We start from the raw sequence: 25,484 nt of genomic DNA on the forward strand, positions 1-25,484 counted from the left end.
CACAATGAGTTAAAGCTCTATGACATTATTACATAATGAGTTAAAGCTCTATGACATCATTCCATAATGAGTTGAAGCTCTATAACATTATTACGTAATGCGGCGCTCCATTGCGTCTCAATAACAACAGAGATTTAACCGTCATCGTCGTACGACGCTTGTTAAAAATGGCAGTTGTGTATGTTTGTGTTCCGCGCATCCCCGCAGATTTAATCTGAAAACCTCGACGCTCCATTAATGAGACTAAAAAACATAATATGAAAGAGCAACACTTTATTAATTCTAATTTGTTAAAAGCCTTAATAAACCACTTAACAGCACTTTAATAAACCCTTTAAAGGTCAAAAGGTTTTTCACCACGTCGATGTGAAGTCAATGAATCCTTTATCAGTCACTAATACACCTGGAGCACATTATGGATCTTCATACTTTTTATACTTTTATTAACCTGCCTGATTATCATAACCAGCCAATTAAAAATGATCCAATGTGTGTTTGAGATGATTTCACTTTCCACAAGTTGACGGATTCCAGCTGAGGCTGTGAGTGGGAGGAAACGTTCAAACTGAGGAGGAGAGTCAATCCTATTGATGAATATTGGTAAGATTTAGTGTCGGAACGTAGAAATGATTTAGTAGAAACCATTTTGATTGAGAAAAGGTTTGAACCTGATGAGATCCTTCCCGCGTCATGGTAAACCTTTCATTGTTACGTCCTCTTACTTCAGTTTGTTTTGTGTGATTTTAGCTGAATGAGGCTTTTCGGGGCTTGTATAACATTATCTTGTTTTTGTCAGTGATGTTTATATTTGTTATACCATGTTAAGTTGTTTTATGTCATGTTGTGTTGTTAGGTAATTTAATGTTAAGTTGTTTTAAGTTACGTTATTGTCACTTATGTAAAGATCGTTATTTTGCCTTATTGTCCTATATGTTCCGGTAACTTGGTTTCTGCTGTAAGGTTGTTCTAACTGACTGGATGTTCTGCTGCATGTTTTCGTTCATAATTTCCAGTTTTGTCCTGGACTCCACATCCAGGGAGATTCGTCAGCGAGTTTTGTCGTCTTTAAATCCCGCTAACGGGACGAAACAAACCGGCAAAGCGGCGGCGGTGAAAATAAGCAAAGGGGGAGAAGCGGCGTCTGGAGCCGAAGCTGCGGCGTCCGGATCTTTCGGGGTTAACGCGGGGCCACGCGCTATCAATACTCCGCTGACGCCGGGATCCATACCTGTGAACCAGCAGCACTTTGTTTACCTGTGTGTTCAGTAATTAAAATAGATTTCTGAGAGGAGGTCTAATCCTTTTAGAAATGACATCGATCCGACCGCCGGAGCCACACTGCTGTAATTCCGTCGTCTTTCCCCCCCGAACCTAAACGTCGAGGACGCGCGACTCCTCGATTGGAAACTTTGGAAAGTCCTCGACATGAAGGACGTCATCAGTGGGGGGGTGGAGGGGGGTGGAGGGGTGGAGGTAATAGAGAGGAAGCCTCTAACCTCGTCTAAAGCTGTCTGTCTTCGTAAATAAAATGAGATAATTATTGAGTGAACAACATTATACGCCGACGACGCACTCTTTCTTCTGCGCCCCCCTCCCGCCGGCGCGGTTGTAAATCTCAACAAACACGGTGCTTTTGGACATTAAGTGCTCGCTAAGCACAGTGGATGCATCATATTTCAAGAGCAGGCGTTGTGTGGGTGAGGAGCTGGGGAAAATGGAGTGTAATGGTTATCCATTATCTTATACGGCGAACGGCGGCAATGATCATTTTCAAGTGACTCATTTCTGGAAGTACCTATCTATCGGCCACTTGGAGAGAAGACTTTGATGGCTAATCCAAAACAACTATTCAGAGGTCATTTAGCGCGGCAGCGCCGAGACACTCTGCACAAGAGAACGCTCCAGCCTCCCTCATTATTCAAATACAATCCTCGGGAAGATCCACATCACAAACAGTGGCACGGCGGCCCCGGAGTGGGCGATTACCTGCGCCGCGTACTCAGAATCGGAGTGGAAACATTAACAATGCATCAACAAATGAATATATCACAATCCAAGCAAGAGTTTGAAAGCCACAAGAGAAATTTGCCACATGAATTAAATAGAGACGCGGCGAGCGGCATTAACATATCAACGATCGCTCGGGGAGAAGCCGGCTAACGTGTACACAAGTCCTGAGAACTTTCAGATTAGTCAATCATATTATATCATCAAGGCAAAGCAAATGTATTTTCACAAGTGTAGCGGAGCCATTTAGTGGTATTACTGTGTGTGTGTGTGTGTGTGTGTGTGTGTGTGTGTGTGTGTGTGTGTGTGTGTGTGTGTGTGTGTGTGTGTGTGTGTGTGTCTTAGTGGGCTAATCTAGAAAGGGAAACAAGTCCAAAATGCAAAATGACGCCAACAAGCAGCACGGAAAAGTCTGTCTGTCAATTATTCTGAAAAGAAATTGGTTGAGTGTGCGAAGGTGTTCAGACATAAAACGACTTAAAACAAGTTCCATCGTTAGTTTTAGCGCCTAAATAATCTCGACTTTGCTCGACAGTTCATGTCGGAACAACGATAACGACCAAGTTCTAGTTTAACTGTGCAGAAGAGGAGTTAAAAGCCGAACACAACGAGAACTAAAATGCAACGCTGTGCAAATCAAGAAAATATTTCTGGGCTTGAAAACAAACAAACGAAAAAATTCCTAAAAAGTATCTTAATAGTTAAAATCCACCCACTGATGTAATTCTGTCAATTTGTTGAGAAATGAAAATCCCGAAAAGCCACATGCATGTAAGCAAATGACACAAAATCAAGAAGATGAAGCAATTTCTGTATAAAAAACAAAGCAAAACAAAAGAAAAATAGGATTCTGTGCCACATTTTCAAAACTTAAAGATTTAAAAATTTGGGGGACTTTTAACATGAAAAAATAAAAAAAAGAATTGTATTATTTCATTTAATTAACAAAAACTACAAAGATGTACTTCTGACTCTAAGAACTCTAAACTAAAAAAACTCTAGACAAATGACTGCATTACAAGAACATCATTTTTAAAAGACAATTTCCAGTCCAAGAACTACTTAAGAATATAAATAATAATAATAATTCCATTATTGAAAAATCCTGATATTATATGAATTGAGACATTTTGTGATGCGTTAGCAGAGCAGCTTCAGATCGTCTCCGTGTGAAACAGGGCAGCCTTTTCCAGAATGAATCATCCGGAGAACTTTGATATTATTGGACGGTTGATATTTGATGGAAACGAGGTGAAAACTGTATTTTTAGAAGAAGAGCTGTTTGTTTGTGTGCGGCTCCACATGAATGGTTACTTAACACCACACTGATTCCCCCTCAGCAGCTCCACCAACACCAGCCCATGCTCAATGATGCATCACACGGGCTCCGCGCGTGTGCGTGTGCGTGTGCGTGTGTGTGTGTGTGTGTGTGTGTGTGTGTGTGTGTGTGTGTGTGTGTGTGTGTGTGTGTGTGTGTGTGTGTGTTGTGGACGGTTGGCACGTCGACAGACAGCCCAGGAGTGACTGCCGGAGTGTCACCATCTGTGGATGCATTTATGTCTGTCTGCAGCAGGCTGTGTGTGTGTGTGTGTGTGTGTGTGTGTGTGTGTGTGTGTAGTTCTTCTAACAACAGCGAGACGACTCACTGCCAAAGACAAACTGCAAAAACATTCAACTTTGCTGTGACTGAGTCTGAGTTTATTTTGAAAAGCATGAAATATGTACCAAATTAAAACCTCCCCTTTCAAATCAAACAATTATTCGCTTAGAAAAAGACCATGTTTTACCAACTGGCATCGTGAAGAGGCGTTTCCAATTTGATAAGCCACATCTGTGAAATGATGCAATGCATGTTAATAATGGTTATAATAAACTGATGTTTTTCAAATTAAAAGGCCCCAATCAAAGGAGTGAAAAGTGCCTCAATCGTTTTTGAAAACTCTCTATTTATACAAGCCACAATTGTGAAAAGGAGATGCTTTTTTTTAACGCTACAAGTCAACATCTCTTCAAATATGCTTATTTCAAAATAAAAGTCTTTGTTCCGAAACACAATTTCACCAATAACTGGTTTACTGTAGGTTTACCAACTAGTATTGTGACAAAAAGCAATCATATTGGATTCAATTCTATGGAAATACAATGAAACATCTATGTCCTTCGATATTTCTGTGTATGATCGTTTCTTTCATAATATTTACATTTGATTCAGTATTGAGTATTTTAACAGTTAACTGTTACACCGAGTTACTAGAACCGCGATGACGAGGACCAGCAGCAGCGTTTCAGAAAAGTTAAATTTTTTTGCAATTTTACAACCTGTCGTTTAAACGAATTAAAACAGCTGAATGTGACCCAAACGTTTAATTGAACCAATAGGATTTCAGGTTTATGTTATGTCCATTAAAACTGATGCTTCTCCTGTCAAGTCACTTTTACTTATATGGCACTTTAAAACCAAAGTGTCGTTCACGAGTCGACGCAGGAACTTAATGGTCCTGTAAAAACCACAGCACAGGTCAGAGATCAGCGCGGCTCCAAAAAAACAACTTCTCGGGAGTCAGAATGTGGATTTTCGCAGCGTTTCTGTGGAGCGCTTGGCAAACGGGCGAGACGGAGCAGCGGTTGGTGGAGATTAGGGCTCCGTCCTGAGCGGTGCACGGATAACCTCTACCCCCAGCCCGCAAACTCGCAGGACCCGTCGTGTCCGAGGCGCCGGGAACCCGGCAACGGCAACCACGTCTGCCAACTCGGCAACGCAAACGTACACCGCCGCACAAAAGTAGGATGAAATAATAAGGGCAGGTTGTCAGTGGCTCAATAGAAATACACGACAAAACTCAAGAAAGTCTTCCGACGCACTCATCAGGAGAATCAAAAGAAATCTGTCACACGTGACGGTTTGATGATTTAAGCTTTTGTACCTCTGAAGATAAAGTAGCTGAAATACACAATACAACTACTTTAACAGGTAAAATGGCCAAAATAGAAAAAACAACTAAAATGGCTAAAACAGCAAAAACGTAGTTATAACGCCAATGGCTAACGCCTAATATAGTTAAAAAGCTAGAATACCTTAAAAACGTGCAATCGCAAAAATGCCAAACACAACACGTTTAATCGCTAAAACATCGAAAACGGTAAAGAGGGTTTGATTTTTTTGTGAAAAAAGCTAAAAGGTTAAAATGGCTAAAATAGCTGCACTAGCTAAAACAGCGTAAAATAAATAGGTAATATCGTTAAAAAGCTAGAATCTTTCAAAAACATACAACAGTAAAAATGCCACTTTAACAGTTAAAACAACTATGTTTTGTTTTTCTTCTTTTGTATTACTCCTGTTATGTTTTGTCTTTTCAGTTTGTTTGTTTTTCTCTTGTATCACTGGTGTAACCGGGTAAATTGTAAACAAAAAAACTTAAGTGTGTGAACTTTTGAGCACTATAAACTGAATGCACAATAGCTTGCACGGTAACTGAAATATACAATTTATGCATTTATTGAAAATGCAAAAGTAGCGAAACAGCTAAAATGGCTAAAATGACAAACTGTGAAAGATTTCAGCAGGTTTTTTTTTTACTGTATTTAAAAAAAAGAAAAGGTCATAAATGAAGCACAAACTTAAGTTTTGCGAAACGTAGTCAAACTTGTAGAAATTAGAATAAAAGAGCATCGTTTTCTCCTGAAGGTGAATCCATTTGCCGAGAAGTCGAGTCCTTTAGTCTGAAAGGTTTGATTGCAGATGCGCGAGGCGCCAAAGTGTCTCGCGTTTAAATTTGAAGCCGATCGAAGCGGAATCAATTAGCACGACGGAGTCGTCGGCGGGGCGACGAACGCATCCGAGCGCGCGTAAGCGCGCGAGCTAGCGCCCGGGGGCGCCGCTAAATCCACCGAGTTCTGCTGGAATTCACACAGGTTGTCCAAACAGCCGATCAATACGCCCATCGATCGGCGGCATTGAGACTGAAGCGGCGGTGTCGAGGGGGCAGGGGATTCTCGCTGCTCTCCGCGGGCTGGAGGACGCTCACACACAGACCCGGGGAAATATAGATATATAGCACATAGCTAAGGACGGAAAATATCGGACTGCGGTTTATTTTTTTTCTTCTTCTTCTGCCTCCGAGGCCACGGAAACACAAACTTACTCCAACTCAAAACTTCCAAAGCAACAAACTGTCAAGAAATGTTGTTTATTCAGCGGAGCAGGAAGCTGCTGGGCGGAGGACGCCATTCCAAAATGGAGGAATAGAAGTAGAACGGGGGTGTTTTAAGTCTTTTGCACACGCAGGTGTGAACGTTCACCGACGGACTTGTTGGAGACGCGACACTCCCGCTGCAGCGTCTCGTTTCAGTTTGTCTCAGGGCGTCCAGGCAGCTGAACATCAAGCCGCCGCCGCCGCCGCCGCCACGTCTCCTCGCTCAACTGACACAGTCGATAGCGCTGCATTATTCATGGAGGGGCGACGACACGGCCTCTATCTCAACAGTCCCAAACTTTTACACGTGTGACACCTCCGTCGACGCTTTAAAAAAATATTATAATAAATCGAAGAAGATGTCTGCAAAGCCAGAAGTTTGAAGGCTCTTTTTAAAAAAACAAAAAACAAAAAAAAAAACATAGCAGCGGAGCAAAAATAGCCCCTCTTGGAAAAATAAAGTACATATTATGACTTCCCCTTGTCAGCTCTTCTTGTTTGCCATCAAGTCAATAAACAGGGATCAGACGGCGAACATGAAAACCTGATAACACAAAGGAGACAAATCACCGTCTCAAATCATCCGTGTTCGCTGATTTCCATTACACAAGACTAAAGAGATCAATTAGCCAAAGTGTGTGTGAGGAAGGAACACGGGAGAAAAAAGGAGTTATTTGGAGTGAATCAAACGGAGACGCGACCAGAACCAGAGGCAACGAGGAGGACGGCTGATATCAGATCTCGCAGGAGGAATTTTGACGGGCGGCGACGAGCAGAAGGCGTCTCGGGAGGATTGGACGAGGGGAGAGATTTAATGTGATCATAGGGGACGCTCGTCTTTCAGGGAGCGGGGTAATAATGAGCAATCAATAACGTCCTTAACGGAGTTAGAGCGCGCGGCTGACAGCAGATGTAAGGCTCCGGATAACCGGCTTCGTCTCATCTCACATTACCCGCTTTTTTTTCCTCCTTTCTCTTTCCTACGCCGCGGTGAGAACGGACGACGGCATATGGACCATCGTGCTCCGGCATATGGACGCACTGTCTGCTTCACACTCCTCCTCCTCCTCCTCCTCCTCCTCCTCTTCTTCAGGTGACACCCAGCAGCATCGTGTCATCGTCTATCGATCAATAGCTGTAATCACATTCACGGATCGTGAACACGGCTCTCGGTTTTCAGGGGACGACATGACAAACAACACGGCGAATAAAGCTTCAACCGTGGAAACCTGGGAACAAACACCTGCCCCAGACAGTGTCAACACGTCCCATGTCTTTTCCTCCACGATATATGGCATATTTATCGTTATCGCGATGTCCAGCTATATGCGTATTGATATTGTTAAAGGCTGGAGTTGAATGAAAAAGAGGAAACGTCTGAAACCTTTAAGTTTTAACACGAGCCGCTTCTGCACAGTATATCACATATTCCACTCCACTTCCATGCTCTGTGCATTCAGGCTCTACAAGACATCACTTTAAATATGTTAACAGGAATGAATTGTATAAGATTAAGTAGAAATAAACTGCGAAAAACAAAGTCAGGAAACGCTGAAGACTTTAACATCATCAGCGTAAGTCTTCATATTATACTGCTGTTTTTCTGGAACCAAGTCATATTTTCATACGTAGAAATGGAAACATACAGAATGTGGAATCATGTGAGTACTTGTATTGTTGGGTTAGTAAAATAACCACGTCAACGCAGTAGAAAACCCCCAAAAAACAGTGGCTAATGTTAGCGGCTAAAATGCGAATTTTAAGAAAAATAGCCTGAATTTGTCTTTTAAGTCCAGATTAAATAAAAGTCCTGATATGGGATTATACAGTGTTTAGTTATTGTCAGTGATTCGTTCTAATTTAAAATCCTACTTTGGACAAATTTGCATACTTTTTTTTTAAAATCTGCTTAAACTGACATTTCAGTTCAAGTTTCAAGCCTTTTTGTGGTTTTTAATCATTAAATACGGGCAGATGTAAAATATTTGATCATTTAACTTAACGTGCAAACAAAAACTTCAAGCAGCAGCCCCCAAAATATTCAAATGATTTTAAAAAAAGCGGGTTGATCAGAAGCAGGACGCTGCGCCGACACACAAGAACAAGAAATAGCAGTTTTATTGGAATGAAAAGATTAGAAGTGGAAGGAAGCAGTCGGGAGGACAGAGGTTGAAACAGTCAATAAAAGAGCTGCACAATATTTTCCTTCAGTGTTCGCCCAGTTAGAAAATATCCCAAATATATACAGCAAACATACACCACATTGTTCCGGCAGCCATTACCATAGTCCATCTGTAATTCACTGCATTTTTAATTTTTTTGCCATTTATTTACCATTTTAGTGATTTTAGATGCTATAAATTCAACGATTCTAGATCTTTTGGACTGTTTCACTTTTCTAAACCTTGTTTTTATTCTAGTCAGTTTTAGTCATTTTAATTCTTTTTAGCCAAAATAAAAAAAACCTTCTTCTTTATGAGTTTCAGTTCATTTTAGCTATTTTAAGTCTTTTCAATGTTTCTAGTGATTTAAGCTATTTTATTATGTAGCGTACCTATTATAGCTATTTGATGGAGTTAGTTCCACATTGTTCTATTTAAGCTGTTTTAGCCTTTTCTAGCCTGAGATAAAAGTCTTTTTCAGAATAAATCTGGTTTTCCAATCAGATAAAAACGTAAATTCCCATATAATGTCGTGAAAACGTGACGGTGTGCCTCCCACGTATTCCTGACGCAATAATGGTCAGTTTTCCTCCGGGGAACCAAAACGCCCCCCGTGCTTCCTGTTTGGGACTTTCAAAATGAAGCACCGCCGACTGGTCTCCGCTCCCCGTAGGAGAAGGTATTTGCCGAGCTCTGGAGGGATTGATTGACTGTGGAAGGTCTATTGAGGGTTCTGTAAACACTATCATGCTGTTGCTCTTGTCAACAACTTGTACTAACAGCTGACCAGATGTGTCCGGCGGCCGCAGCGTCGCCTAGCAACAGTAAAAGTCCTGCGGCGCTACGGGGTGAGTCTGAACCCACATTGTTGTGCGCCGCCGCACCGGAGCGGTTTCTCCGGGCCGGGGGTCAAGTCGGCTGCAGGTTTGAAGAGGGTGGAGGGGGAGTGGGTGGAGGGGGGGTGGAGGGGGGGGGGGGGGGGGGGGGTACCTGTTGCACGGCCGGAGCTGTTTGTCTTATCAGTCGATCGGCGAGAAAATACACTCACACGCTAATGTTCGACAAGTCATTAATCACCGGTGTTGCAACTTTATCTGAGCCGGGTGGGGAAAATGAAAAAGGTAGAAAAGGGAAAAGGAAACAAAGAAGGAGATGATGTGGGGGGGGGGGGGGGGGGGGGGGGGGGGGGGGGGGGGGTCATCACTTCACCCAGGGTAGACTCCATCGGGAGAAAAGAAAACCCACAAACACAATCCCTCCCAGCGATATTCCTGTCAGCACTCGTCCTCTGAGAATCCGGCATTGACTGGAGCAGAGAGGACGATGGAAGGAGGGAGTGAAAGAAGGGACGAGGAGGAAGCAGAGGAGGAGGAGGAGGAGGAGGAGGAGGAGGAGGAGGAGGAGGAGGAGGTAGAGGAGCGTCCACCTGGCCGGCGTCCAGGGGAATCAAACAGTCTGTTTACTGCTCTCAGCGCCATGTTAGCCTAATGGCACGGACATGAAGCCAATTGATTTGTGGAGCAATAGAACCTGTCCCACCGCACGGGCGGATTACCGCCACCGCCGGCTCTGCATCCAGCGCACATCGCTCCTCGCCGGCGGAGGAATGCCAGCGTACGCGGACGCCGCCACCGCCGCGGGTCGCCTCTGTTCGCCTCGTGTGTTACACATCCCCGACAATGATTCACACTCCGTCCGTTCAGCGGCGGCGCCTCACGCTGCCAGATGCACAATGAATGGAGCTCTGCAGCCACACAATCCCGAATTATCAATCCAATATTATCATGAAAGGTGCGCCGGGATTTTAGTCCAGATCGTGGGCAAGTCTTAACATTTGACATTACCTCACTGCCTTTGGTTCGTGTGTTTACTGAAAGAATATGATTCACTTAAATGGCCTCGATGAAATGTGCAGATTATTATGCACAATGAGAATAAAAGGATTTAGAGACGGGAATATGAAGAAAAGTTCAAGTGAAAAAAAATAAACATTTCAAGCCTCATTGACCAAGAATTTATCTAGTTGTAACTGCTTACTTTCAAAATGTCTCTATTCTATTTAGTTTTTATGTTTCACTCCACTTTTTCTTTTTGCCATTATCACAAAATAAATTCATTTTAAAGTCTAAATCTTAAAGCCTTCTTCCTCAAATCTTCTGTTTAAAGCGAAAAATAAAGTAAATCTTCTCAAAATGACATCCTGTCTCAGAATCAGGACAAAAACAGGAACAACGTCTGATAAAAATGTTTTTTATTATCAATTCTAGGGAATAAATAAAGAATTGACCTTTAATTGACCCTATAGAATATGGTTTATTTCTATCAGACGACGATGCTTTCTGAATTTATTGAGGTAATTTCAATACGTTCCGAATATACTTCCAAAAAGTTCCACATAACTTGATTGAGAAATTAGAATCTACTTTAATCCACTAATCCTGTAAAATCATGTGAGGAAAAGGCATCGCCCCGACCAGGCTGGAAGCTACAAAGCTGTATGTGTGGACGTTTTAACAAATGTTAAGACAAAAAAACTCCTGAAAATGCAAAAGTTTTAACTTTGAAAGAACGTTAATAAAAGGGATGTATTAAAGAATTGCATATAAAACTGCAACTTATACACGCATGTGCTTTAATTTTACGATCGCTCCTATGCTTCTCTCAAAATTAGACTGAAAGCAGATATTTTTAACTCAAATTCATGTAAAATATCACTTCACTGTAGAAAATCTTACTTTTTTTAAAGTAACTAACCCACGGTAACCCAGAGTAGTATTGTCCAAGAGCTGCAATCTCAGAGCAAAAACATGCGTCTGAAGCATTAACAGTGTTCCCAATTGAAAAATACCAGCAGAATAATTAAAAAATGAAGGACCACACACACTTGAAACTACAGTTCTTGAGCAGTGGGAATAATTCCACATTCTCCACAGTTTTCACTCATTCACTGTCCCGCTTGATAAGCATGAAAATCCATTTATCTACAAAGGAACTGTTCGCTCTGTATTGGACAATGTCTCTTTCATGGCCGCTCGCAGCCCCCTCCCCCCCCCCCCCCCTTTTTTTTTTTTTTACTTTCCGTGGTCCACAAAGCCCCCCGACCGACTGCAACAGGCCACATTCATTTGATAGCGACACATCAAGGGGCGATGCTGCAGCGGTTTCGGCCGAGCATCAAGAGGAGTGGTGCTGGTTCACAGAGCCAGCGATATGCTCTCAACATAAAAGAACAATGGATGCAAGGCAGATGCGGCGAGGTGGACTGAGGAGGGGGTGGGGTGGGGCGGGGGGGGGGGGGGGGGGGGGTGGACACGGTGCAGGCCGGTGAGCCAACGCCACACATGTCGACCAGCTCCATGTCGGGGACGGTGATCCCGAATTAGGCCTCCGAGGAGGAGGAGGAGGAGGAGGCGCAGTCAGATTACAGATTACAGGGCGGGGAGGCGTCGGGATTAAACGGTCTTGACGGTAGCGCCGACTAATGCGGCTCTCAGGTGCGAATCTGCCGTTGGCGTATCGACGGGATCGCGGGCGGAAATGCCGCCGAGGAAAAACGACCCTCCTGGAGGTTCCCGCTGAAACACGTCTAATCCATATTTGTGTTTTAAAAAAAAAAAAAAGAGAGAGAGAGAGAACGTCAGACGCTGGGGTATTAACTATGATGCTACGTCTTCACCGCCCCTCTGGCTAATGCGGCTAATGAATGAGAAAGCGCTAGCGGGCTAACGGCTCTAATTCTCCTTCACAGGCGATCATGTTGCAGCGCGGAGACGGATCAATACCATTTGCTCAACACACAGGAGGCCCGGGAATCTATAAAAGGGCTTTTATTGAGTAATTAAACACCCATTACTGTCCCGTGCAGCCAAACAATAAATTTGATCAGCCTCTCAGGCGCAGATCCAACCGTGATTAATACTCAGTGCATGCATGACATAAAGGACCCGCTATGACATTTTACTAAGTCTTGTTGTGTGTGTGTGTGTGTGTGTGTGTGTGTGTGTGTGTGTGTGGGTTAAAGTTCACCTGCTTACATTTCAAGGTTGTTGGGATTTCAGCAGGCCCGTCTCCTCTCACCTGAGGTCTTAAAACCTCCGTCGATAAAGTTCCCAACCTTATAAAGGCTTTTTTTTTTTTATTCCGCTTATAAAACGCATTTCTATAAAGATCCGAATCATGGATGAACGGTCCTTATAGAGCAGAATCTTTTATGTGCTCATTATGTCAGTCAGGTTTTTATCTACATACATACATCTGCACTCGGGGTCGCACATATATGTCGCAAATATCAACAATATACGTTCCCAGGATACTGTTCAAATTCAAAAATGGGATTCGTCGCAATTAGTTTCCAAAAATTGTGCGATTAAGTAATTTTCAAATAGTAACAGAGTCCAGATTTCATACCTGGCGGCCACGAGGTACAAGTCAGAGGCAAAGTATGAAAACTGATGAAAAATAAAAGCATTAAAGTCAATGTGATTAAAATAAAAAGTTAATTAACATCGAGAGAAAAGGAACTAAAGCACAAATAGATTAACATCATCTGCGTAAGTGTCATGACTTTTTCAACAACATACTATCATCATATATAATATCTGCTATATTTAATGTATATATATATTTATATATATTTAATAAGGTCCAATGGGTTAGAGCAGGATCTACATTTTCAACATCTATGATGCCTTTGGCCGAAAAACCCAGAAATCAATGATCTGCGTGATTGACGTCGTCATGGAAACACGTCGGGTCGACGTGTTTCCGTTGTTACACACAGAGAAAAAGAACTATATAAAAATAAATGACTCTGAACACTACAAGAGGAATTTAATTCTATAAATAAAACTAATATAAAGTGGAGTTTTGAAATCTGTAGGCGGTAACACGAGGAAATGACTTGACGTTACGCAACATATTTAATATCGCGATATTAAGATTCGCAAAGTCGAAGGAAGACGGAGGAGGAAAACCACATGGAGCAAAAAAAATGTCCTTTTTCATCACGAATCTTCTCGCTGTTGCGATACTTGATAAGTTAACCAGAAAGCGTTCAGTACGACTTAGGATCTTAAAGAAACAATCTACTTTTTCCACTTTAAAGTACTCTGTCAAACTAAAAAACACCTCAGAGGAAGATTTATTAAACTTTCCCTGTACGTTTGTGAAGCTTTAGTGAACAAAAGTTCCACCTGAAGGAGGAAAGAAAGAAGCTTTGAAGACGCCAACAAACACTTGGCGTTCTACCGAACGGACTCACCCGATCTCTGCTTCGCGATTCGCCCGTTTTTTTATTATTATTTATTTATTAATTTCCCAACGTCCCCCCCCCTTGACTCAAAGCGCTGCTACAATCCCATCCTTGTTGGAGAATATTTAGCGTTGTTGAGCCAACAATATGGCATCTGGGTGATTCTCCGAAATATGAATGGGCCCATTCACTGGGGGGCTCAATGGAGTCGCTTGGCAATGGCCCGTCTTCCCCGTCACCCCCCCAACCCACCCACCCCCACCACCACCCCCTCCCTTTCCCACTCAAAACAATATTCGGCGCAGCGGTCTTGGCACTCTTCCCCGAACTCGACAAAGGCGGAGCTCGACGCCGTCCCCGAGACCCTCGAAGCGCCAAAGCCTCGGCGAGACGCGAGCACTTGGCACAAGCAAAGCGATTTAGCGACAATGGGCAAATCATACAGCGCTTTGTGAGATTTAGGGGATACAATAGCACTCCGTTTCCAAAGCACACATTAGTAAGCATGTCATTGGGACCCCCAGGGAGGTGTGTGTAGAGAGGGAGGGGGGGTGAGGGGGGGGGGGGGGGTCGAGTAGTGAAGAGGATAAATATATGTTACTGGGTAAGAAGATGGAGCGCTGCCAACGCCTCCCCTCCCTCCCGTACTGTAGATTACAGTGTGAGGAATACATTAATAGAATAATCTCCTGACCACACAAACTAACCCGCAAACTGAACCCATTTGGCTTGTTAAGCGTATACATCGCGGCGCCTTCCAAAATCAATTTAGCACCATTTAACTGAGCTCAAGAGGTGCGCATGAGGAGATGTTCTGGTTTTTTTTTTTTTTTTTTTTTAATATATCCTTAAAAAAAATAAATGAATAATATAAAACAGCCCCCCTTAAAAAAAAAAAAAAAAAAAAAAAAAAAAAAAGAGAGAGAGAGAGAGAGAGAACTTGTTATAAATGTGCGGCGCTTGCAGCCATGCTGACCTCTGAGTGCTAAACAAAACCAACAACGGACAAGCAGACACCCACTCAAAGTCAATACCATGCGTGCCTCCTCTTCCTCTCGTATGGTTAATGCATGATGCCAGGTAGAGGAGACAGACGGAGAGTAGGATCTCATTATACGCTGCGTGCTATCATTAGCTATCTACCACATGTGTCCATCCTGCCAGCGGAGTCATACCGGCAACATCCTAATGCTCGCTCTCTCTCTCGCCTGCTACCACTGGGGGAAACTTGGCCAACACACACACACACACACACACACACACACACTAACCACACACACACACACACACACACACACACACACACACACACACACACACACACACACACACACACACACACACACACACACACACTAACCACACACACACACACACACACACACACTAACCACACACACACACGCTCAGTGCAGGCATGCAACAAGATAATCACAGGTACAAACAGCCTTCCTCCCCCAGCAGGCCTGGCTGAGCGCTCCGACGCCGATTTGAAGGTAAAGACGAGAAGAAAGGTGCGGTTTGTGTTTGGTTGGAGAAACGGCCGCCGGTTTTTTGACCCGGTCACTCCGACAAAATGACACTTCAGACGAAACCGCAATCGGCTGGCGCAAGCTAGTGGGGGGCTCGCGCTCGTTCGGCTAACGTGAAGCGAATGCTGATTAAAAATATAAACATAGATAATATCAACATCAAGAACACGCTATACACTTAGGTATGTGTGTGAACATATACAGTATATATATATAAAGATACACATATATTTACACACACGCACACACACACACACACACACACACACACACACACACACACACACACACACACACACACACACACACACACACACACACACACACACACACACACACACACACACACACACACACACACACATTAACTGACATACTGATGAAAATATATGAATTTCTTTCATTTATATAATTTGTCTACTTTTCAGAAACTTTATGTACTTTATAAACACACACAAATGTACCCATTGAGGATATAGATTATACTATTATAGACTCTATATATATATATATACACACACACACATAGATAACCTTTACCGATCTACAAAACAACATATTCAAAAAGAATAATGTGTATATAAGTTTGTGTGTTAAAAAGGGAAATGCATGTATATCTATGCCTTATCTTATTGTACATGCAGTATATCTGTTTATCTTTCACGGTTCTTTTAACATACCCGTGGTTACTTTAAATATTTTTCTTACATACTCTACACTCTGACACACATATATTTATATACCCCAAGAACTTAATTCTCTTTTTTTTTAATCTTTTATCTTTTCGATTACTTTTTTCACATGTATATTCTACATATCTTGAACTGATATATACATACAACCACACTTTTGTAGAAGAGAGTGCTAGATAAAGGTGTGTATGTGTGTCACTCGTAAGCTTTTGTGTATGTTCAAATATTATGTAAATATATTTCCGATAGCAGTAGTACGAGTATGCAAAGTATGTGTTTACATACACAAATATATAGATGGAAAAACAATTAGGATAACATGAGAAGATGGATAAACCCATCTATCACAAACACGCCTGTCCTCATGTGTTTATACATATATACATAAATATAATAATAATTGTATTTAAAGTAAAAACACTGCTGATGATTCTGAAAAGATTTTCTGCTTAAATATTTATTTCTTCTCTTGAAAAACTTCTGACACCAGGAGCGTAGAAAAACAAAACGACCACTTCTGCTTTCGTCCGTATGTTTTTCTGACACGTCACCAAACATGAAACCTCCAAAAAAACAAACAAACAAAAAAAAACCAAACTGTGTCCCGTCTCCAGTGACGCTGTGCCACACGCCCAGCCACTCAACATCCTTTGTGTCCATCGCCTGGCAGCCCTCCAACACACACACACACACACACACACACACACACACACACACACACACACACACACACACACACACACACACACACACACACACACACACTCTTGCACCCAATGAGGCATTGTTCATTAACGCACACCTTTCGCAGCCTCGCAGACGAGAGTCGGAAGAAAAAAAAAATAAAAATCCGACGTGCTCGCTAATCAAGACGTTCAAGCTGGGGGGGTGAGGGGGGGGCGATTGTCTCTCCAGGGCCCGCCGTTAACAGAATCAGGAAAGAAACGAGCAGATTACACTTTTTTGTGGGCCCCCGTATTTAAAAAGAAAAAAAAAAAAAAGGCCCTGGTGCTCCGTCATGGAGGGCCCAGTGAGTGGCTCGCTCCCCTGCATATCAATGCACGATTTAAGGCAACACTTCCACGGCGATAACCTAATTAGAAAGCTTCTCCTCGTCTGAATGATCAGCTGTGGTTTGTGTGTGTGTGTGCAGGTCGAACGCTGCACGTTTCCACCCAGTTTAAATAAATCCTCCGCGTACTTCATGTTTTAGTATCTGGAGAGGTGAGGTGGGTGGGGTGGGGTGGGTGGGGGTGGGGGGGGGACGGGGACGAGAAGAACAAAGGAGAAAATGTAAAATATTTCTTTTAAGTTAAATAATTTTGGGTTGTGGGGGTAAAGAAAAGGTGATAATGCTTTTAAGCTGGGAATTAACATGGAAATGGATTTGCAGAAGGGAAATAAAAGGAGGAGGAGTGATCTGCCGCAGAGACCTGAGGTGACCCCCGGTGTCGCTGTCCTCTGCCACCAGATCCCCAGTCCCCCCCCCCCCCCCCCCCCCCCCCACAACTCAGAACTCTCACAATTTCATAATTCAAATGACAGATTTTCAGAAAAGCAGCAGAAGAGGTTCGAGTGGCCAGAAGCTGCCCGGATCAGACTTGTTTGAATAAAGACCCCCCCCACCCCACCCACCCCCACCCACCCCCCATAAACACACACACAGACACATTTAGACTGGAGGCCAGGGAGGGTTCACTTTAACATTATACGTTAACCTCTACAGTAAAGACCTTTATGTACACACACAGAGATGTTTCCATATATCGGTGGACAAGGAGCAAAACCAACGCAACACATTTCATGAAAAACTCACAGCTCAGTCTGGTGTTTTATAGTATATATATCCTGATATTTACTTAATTAATTTACAGCTAAACGTGTATTTAACGTGTGACTATCTACGAAAGCTTAAGTGTGTGTGTGTGTGTGTGCTATATATATATATATATATATATATATATATATATATATATATATATATCCTACCAGACAGTATCCAGCCATCTATTTATAATCAATAGTATCAGTATAACACCGAAAGATATGACGTGTTTGAGTAAGAATTTTATCTACATTCGATATTTAAGTATTTATAGTCCACATTTCATAAACTTAAGTACATACATCCAGTTATCTATCAATCTTTCGATCTACCTCCATACACATACACACGTATGCAATCTACCCTTTCCACCTATACATGCCTCTATTTCTCATGGTACTTAATGATAGATTAAGTTTTGTTTGGGATAGGGTCAGAGTATTTATATGTTGATCTATGACTACTTTGTGTGTGTGTGTGTGTGTGTGTGTGTGTGTGTGTGTGTGTGTGAGCAACCAAAACTATATATATATATATAATGTGTTAGCAATAATGATAGATTATTGCATGTCATTTAAACATTTGTTTAGTTACATAAGTGAAAAGACAATTTTCATCAAGTGAATTACTGAAGCCAAGTTAGCCACAATTCTTTAGGTATATATCGAAATACACGAATACAAGTTCGAGAAAGAGGTGTCAAGCATTATACAAAATGAAATAATTTATAGATAACTCAAAGTTATAACTTTATATACGGGTATGTGTATCTCTCTCTCTCTCTCTCTCTCTCTCTCTCTCTCTATATATATATATACATATAGAAATGAAGTTCAAGAGTATAAACGAGAATGTCTACAATTGCAGTGTTTATATTTTATATATGTGTGTGTGTATATATAATTTGCAGTTGTGTGTATTCATGAATAGAAACACACACACATACTTTTGTAAACTATTTGTATCGACACTTCTATAGATACTTCTATATTTGTAAACACAAGTCTTGATATACACACAAATATATATTAACACACAAACGCTGCCATATCAGATCATTGTCACACAACAATCGGGATTTTGATCACACACACACACACACACACACACACACACACACACACACACACACACACACACACACACACACACACACACACACACACACAGGCCTCATTCTTCACACTACAACAGGCCCGCTCCATATACCCCCACGCTTTAAGTATCCCCCCCCCCCCCCCACACACACACATGTGGACGGGGTAATCGGGGGGGGTGGGGGGGGATCAGTGTGTGAAAAAGCTTCAGTCACAACAAAATCCATCAACCGGCAACTGTCAGTCACAGAAAACAAGCCCCCCCACCACACACACACACACACACACACACACACACACACACACACACACACACACACACACACACACACACACACACACACACACACACACACACACACGCCATGTGAAAGCTGTCTAAGAATTGGTGGGTGGAGGGGTGGTGTGGGGGGGTGGGGGTGAGGTGGCTCAAGGTGTCAAGGATTTTAAGGAATTGCCTCGTGGACGGAGGAACTCGGGAGGAGCAGTGCTGCTACCGACCGACAGCTGCCCGCCGTGGGGAAGAGGAACTCGGGGAGGAAGAGGAGGGAGGAAGATGGTGGTGGGGTGAGGGGTGATGGGCTGGGGGGAAGGGGGTGGGGGGGGGGGGGGGGGGGGGGGTCTGTCAGGGAAACACACAAAGCCTGAATACAGTTAGCTGACACACACACAGCCTGGGCACTGTCTTCTGGGATGGATGGATGTGGGGGAGAGAGAGAGAGAGAGAGAGAGAGAGAGAGAGAGAGAGAGAGAGAGAGAGAGAGGGAGGAAATAAGTGGACAAAGAGTGAAATAGATGAGAGAGCAAGTAGACAAGACGTGGAGGGTGGTGGGGTGTATGGAGGGAGAGTGAAACAGACAGACAGGTCCGAGAGGGATTTGTTCTATTTGCATGCGCCGGGCTCCCATGGGGGGGGGGGGGGGGGGGGGGGTCCGAGCTCCGCCAGCCGAGAGCACAAAAGATAACACTTAACATTTTTGCTAAAAGATGACAACCCTGCCTGGATCCCGTTTGAAGAGGCTTTTCTTTCTCTCTCTCTCTCTCTCTCTCTGTGTAAAAGGAAAAAAAAAGAAAAGAAGAAGGAACCTCTGATACGACGGACCGAGACGAACAAACGTCTGCGTGTGAGGGGATATTTCCCCCCCCCCGCGCCTCCCGGCGGACGGCCAAACAGCTTTTAATGGTAAACATTACAGACTGATAGAAAGTGTCAGGATAATTTATTTATACGGCCCCGCTGGGAGCCGCGCGGCCACCTCGCCGCACGCCGCCTCTCGCCGCTCATTCCACGCTCAAACCTCCACATTTAGATAAATAAAGGCAGGAGTACGGGGGCCCGCCTGTTCCCGCGCCACTCTTCTCCCCTTCTTTTCCTATTATCTCGCCTCTCTCCGTCCCCATTAGCCGCGTCGGGGGGGGATGTGAGGCGATACGTTATGTGTATAATGAGGGGGATTATTGCTACTGTCAGACGGCCGCCGCCGCCGCCGATCTGAAGCAAACAAACACAGTTAACAGGAAATAAACACGCCGCTCCGGTGTGTTTACAGTCGGCGAGCCTCCGATCGCACCCCGACAAATTAGCCCGGTTTAGTTCCTTCTGCATTAAATAATAAACTACAAAATAAAATAAAATAATAATAATCTTTAAGCAGAAAAGAGCTCGTTTTGACAGTGAATGAAGACGAATTCCCGCCGACGTGGGTTTTTTACGTCGGGAAAGTACCTCCCGCTCGCAGGTTAGATTCATTCAACGCCCAGGAAGAGTCACCCAGAGGTCAAAGGTCGCCGCTAACAGCCTGGAAAACAACGCCGTTTCACTTTGTCGCTAAAACTCCAGTCGACAGGGAACATTCCCAAAAAGCTTTTATTTTTGTTAATGTGCTTCTACAATTATTCTATAGAGAGGTGGGGGGGGGGGGGGGGCAATTATCTGCTGTGGAGGGAAAAAGGCCCCCTGACCCCCAAACTGTAATTTCCGCCAATGTGCATTATTAGCAATACCTGAAATGTGAATCTTTGAAGTGTTTTCGCCGCTAACGCTCGCCATTAATCCACCGCAATTACCTGTTCAACAGCTTTTACACTGAAACACTTTGAATAAGTCACACAAAAATGCATTTTCACAGAGGAATTGTCAACAAACAAGCGAGGAAATAAACAGGAAATCATCCAAAGCAGCAAAATAAAAAAAAATTATAAAAAAAGAATTAAAAACTCTTTCTGCTCATGCATTTCTTTTTTCTGACGCTTGATTGAAGTTCAAAACTACATTGTGCAACGTGTCTCGCAATTTTAAAAATGCCGAAACTGTGTGCAATGATGAGAGTTTTGCAGCATTTTCAGCATACAGCTGTGGATGTAAACACCCCCACCCGCCCCGCCTCCACCCCCAACAACACTGCTTCCTCCTGCACCATCAACACAATCATCAAGTCCTGATTTAAAAAAAAAAAAGAAAAAAGAAAAGAAAGAAAAGATGCTCTTACCATAGACGCTGCTGCTGCTGCTGATCATGTCGTGCTGGAGGAAGAACAGAGAGAGGAAGAGGAGGAGGTGAGAGCATTGGAATGAATGGGGAAGGAGAAGAGAGAGGACACAGAGAGAAAGGGAAGATTTCTCCAGTTAGGGATGAAAAATAATGACACTTTTCTTCTTTCTTTCTTTTTTTTCTTTCTTGTGTGGAGTGGAAAAGTCTGTGGAGCGAGCAACTCAATAGGTGGAGGTACCTAACCTACATGCATCTCATTAGAAAGTGGAGCCAGGATGACAGAGGAGGGGAGAGAGAGAGAGAGAGAGAGAGAGAGAGAGAGAGAGAGAGAGAGAGAGGAGGGAGGGAGGGAGGAAATCAACTGGTGCGGATCAAGTCTTAAATCTGCTCATGACGCCCTTAAAAAAACACCACCACCTCCTCCTCCTCCTCCTCTTCCTCCACCTCCACCATCATAATCAGCGCCGGATCCGGTAACTTGTTGTCTACAAGCCGCGCAGCTCCTGCGTCCGTGTGCGCGCAAGTTACGCGCAGGTGCGCAAAAGCCGAATTTTACGCATTCGCTCGCCAATCTTACCGGGAAGAAGACTGATAGGAAATAGAAAAAAAAAAACAAAAAAAAAACTTGTCGGATGTGGAAGTGCAGGTCGCGTTATCTCCGAGGTATCCGCTAACCCCCCCCAGCCCCCCCTCCACCTTTCCTTACCTGCTTTTGTCCCCCCCTTTCCCTTGCTCAGGTCGACCTCTCACGTGGAGGAAGAGGAGGAGGAGGGTGGAGGAGGAGGAAGGAGGAGAGGGGAGGTGTTAGGGTCGCATCGATCCCAGAGAGGAGGAGGTGGAAGCGGAGGTGAAGAGGAGAAAGGGGGGGTGCGCTTCTTCTCTGTCTGGTTACGCCGGGTTATTGCGCACGAGCCGCAGCGAGCATCCCGAGTGGAGAAGAGAGGAGACACTGACCACAGCCGCCACTGCCATGTTGGAATTTCACCAGCCAGCCAGCCTTCCTCCCCTCTCTCCCTCCCTCTCTCTCTCTCTCCCTCCCTCTCTCTCTCCTGTGAACAGCTGCTTCTCTCACGCTGACCAGTATGCGCTCCCCCAGCGCGCATGCGTCCGGAGCAGGACACATGGAGGAGCAGAGGAGGGCGGGAGGGAGGAAACAAGTGGACCAAAGAAAAAAAAACATCCAATTATTGCAGATGAGCTTGAGAGCCTCCGTTTGACCATTAAAGAAGACAAACTCCTTAAAACTGCACTCTTCTACACATACAAACTCCAACTAACTGATTTTAACCTTAAAGATTAAAGGACTGTTGAAGTTTAGCGCAAATAGATCGTGTTGTGCATATTAAGTCTGTTTTGTTTTGAAATCTAAACGTTTACCTTTGAGTTGTCTTTTTGGTTTTTTTACAGGAACAACTTCAAAACTAGTACAAATAAAACATAACCAATAGAAACATACATAAAATTAGAATGAAAGGTTCGTAATAATCTGATAACAATCAAATATCATCAAGTGAATCCTCTGTATTGTACATAACACCTTTCTCCAATCATTTATTGTTATTGATTATATCTATAGATAACTCTACTGTGATCCCCACATATCAGGGTTTTTGGGATCAGTGTAGTATTGGTATCTGATCAGTAACAGTATTATTGGTCATGTAAACATATCGTATAAGTAAATATGTGTTTTGCTTGTGTATCACTGGTATCGGTGTCGTACCGATATCATATTGATATCCCATTATAATTGTCACTGTATTGTATCAGTATAGTATTTCTTTTTATCGGTATCAGTATGGTGTCGGTACAGCATTGTTATCATGTCTTTGTAGTCTCAATATCTGTATTTAATCCGTTTATTGGTATCGGTACAGTATCGGTGTTGGATGTGTTTCTGCGATACCAGTTGTGGCTGTACTTGCCATCGGCTCGTGAAGATCAACGATATCGCACCGAATTTTTATATTTGGACTTTTATTTCAACTCTTAATGGAATCTGGTAACTTTTATATTTATTCCAGCTTAATTCATGACATAATTAAAAAGTTTGGCTCTTTTAGACGTTGTTGACATTCGATACTTCAGCTTAAGATTTTCACGAAAACATTCCCGGTGGATTAAGCTGCACAAGACATGAGATCTGTGTGATTTTTATCAACTTTAAAAGCAAATTTATTCTACTTATATTTTTTAATAGAGACAATAAAAGTAGCACTATCATGTTTATATATATTAAAATATGCATTTAGGCTGCAAAATGCTCCAAAAGTGTGAGAATTTACTGTTTTTTTTACACCGGGAGGCAAAATGATGTAACTTTGTTCCAAAATTTGATGATTTCTTTTAAATAATACACTCAATTTAATATATAATATACTATTTTTGTGACTTTTGTTGCTGTAAAAACATCAAAAAAGTATTTTTTCCCCCCACTGTAGCATCACGCCAAGTATTAAAGTCTGAGACATGATTGGATGTGATTTTGAATTTAAAGGTCGGACGGGTTATTCTTTTCTTGTGTTCAATCTCAAGGGATCAGCGGGTGTTTAAAAAAAATACAAATAAAAATAAATAAATATATATATCGCACAGGTAAACTTTAGCGCTCGCCTCCGAGGAAAACAAGCGCTTCAAAATCGTCTGCACAAATCTCCCAGTGATAATTATAGCCGGCGATATGGAATTAGCAATTGAAGCTCTAATTAGGATGAAAATGTCCCAGTTAGCACGTTATCAAAGCATCAGCAGGGAGAGCAGGTTTAAACAAGACATCAAAGATGGAGGAGCTGTCGCTGCATTGTGCCCACCCCCACCCCCACCACCACCCTGTGTGTGTGTGTGTGTGTGTGTGTGTGTGTGTGTGTGTGTGTGTGTGTGTGTGTGTATCTTTAATCAGGGGTCAACTGTACGTCTGCATCAAGAATTATCGTAAAAATTATCAAACAGGATGGTTATCCTTGATAGCGCTGACATGTTACATTAGGATATTAACAGAAATATACATTATACAGTAATAATGGTAAAATCTTGAGCATTATGCTGCGTAAAATAAGAGAATATTGTCATGAATGTTTGCAAAATGTCAAAAGTAATGTTAAGAATTGTTTCGAAATTATAAAAAAAAATAGAAAAATTTAACATTTGGGCAAAATGGTGAAAAATTTGGGAACGCTGTTAAAATATTGTGACTATTTTTTAAATCAATGAAGTGTGTGTATAACATAGAACTTCAATGAGATGCTAAAAATGGATGAAGTATGTTAAGGATCATAAATATAATGCAAAATCTACCAATAGATTAGATAGATGGAATTTTTGAGTGTAAAAACATGCAAAAAAGTTAAAATAACAGGCATTTTAAATAATTCTTTTTTTTTTTAATATACAGCTGCTGAGAGCAAAAACAAAAGTTTTCAAAGTCACAAAAATTTGATTGGAATATTGTTGAAATGCACAAAGAAGGAAAACCGTTTTGTCAACTAAGGTCCCGTTAACACAACATTTTGATGTAGTTTGCCTGCCAGGCCACAAGTTGGTGCTGTTGGTTGTATTTGTCACGAGTGAAGAGAACAACGTAAACAATAAACATAAACATAAACAATGGGAGACATTCTAGTGGACAGACGACACAGTTGGATTGTTATTATGGTGACCGTCAAAGTAAAAGTACCAAGTCCCAGGAGAAGATGGACTGGGAGTCCTGACACTCTGGAGGAAACGTTGTTCTTATCGTCCAGCTACTCAGATATTAACTCGTCAAAACGTGCGGCGGACATGGAGGTGAGAGGAAACGGAGGTTTGTGTTGCATTAGAGCGTCGCAGGCACATCAGAGGAGAGATCGCCTGGATCTGCGCTCATTTACATCCCGAGCTGCAACTCAAGTGTGTTGAATATGCAGCGATGCTATAAAAGGATCCCACACCAGTGGAAAGCTCGTGTGAGGATACCTTCAGCTCCCCTGGTCGCTGGCGTGTGCATGTGTGTGTGTGTGTGTGTGTGTGTGTGTGTGTGTGTGTGTGTGTGTGTGTGTGTGTGTGTGTGTGTGAGAAGATTTAACAGCAACATAAATCTAAATAGATTTTAACTCATTAGCCGTTGGAGAGGTAATGATGTAAGTCTGCCACTAATGAGCTTAAGCTCTTAATTGAAGGGGGGGGAGACACACACACACACACACACACACACACACACACACACACACACACACACACACACACACACACACACACA

At 42.8% G+C, this 25,484-nt stretch overlaps 1 protein-coding gene across 1 annotated transcript in view; it reads right to left on the minus strand.

Moving 5' to 3' along the window:
• Positions 1-21,307, minus strand: part of LOC308127831 (fidgetin-like) — a gene marked incomplete at its 3' end in the record, with an annotated part of 33,898 nt that extends 12,591 nt beyond the window's left edge. Inside the window, exon 1 of the mRNA XM_080493179.1 lies at positions 21,249-21,307. Within this exon, the coding sequence (XP_080349305.1) occupies positions 21,249-21,276 (28 nt within the window). The 5' untranslated portion in view covers positions 21,277-21,307. The remainder of the gene's footprint in view (positions 1-21,248) is intronic.
• Positions 21,308-25,484: the final 4,177 nt, after the last annotated feature.

This window comes from Lipophrys pholis (genome assembly GCF_963383615.2).
Source record: "Lipophrys pholis genome assembly, chromosome: 23".
NCBI classification, from domain to species: Eukaryota; Metazoa; Chordata; class Actinopteri; order Blenniiformes; family Blenniidae; genus Lipophrys; species Lipophrys pholis.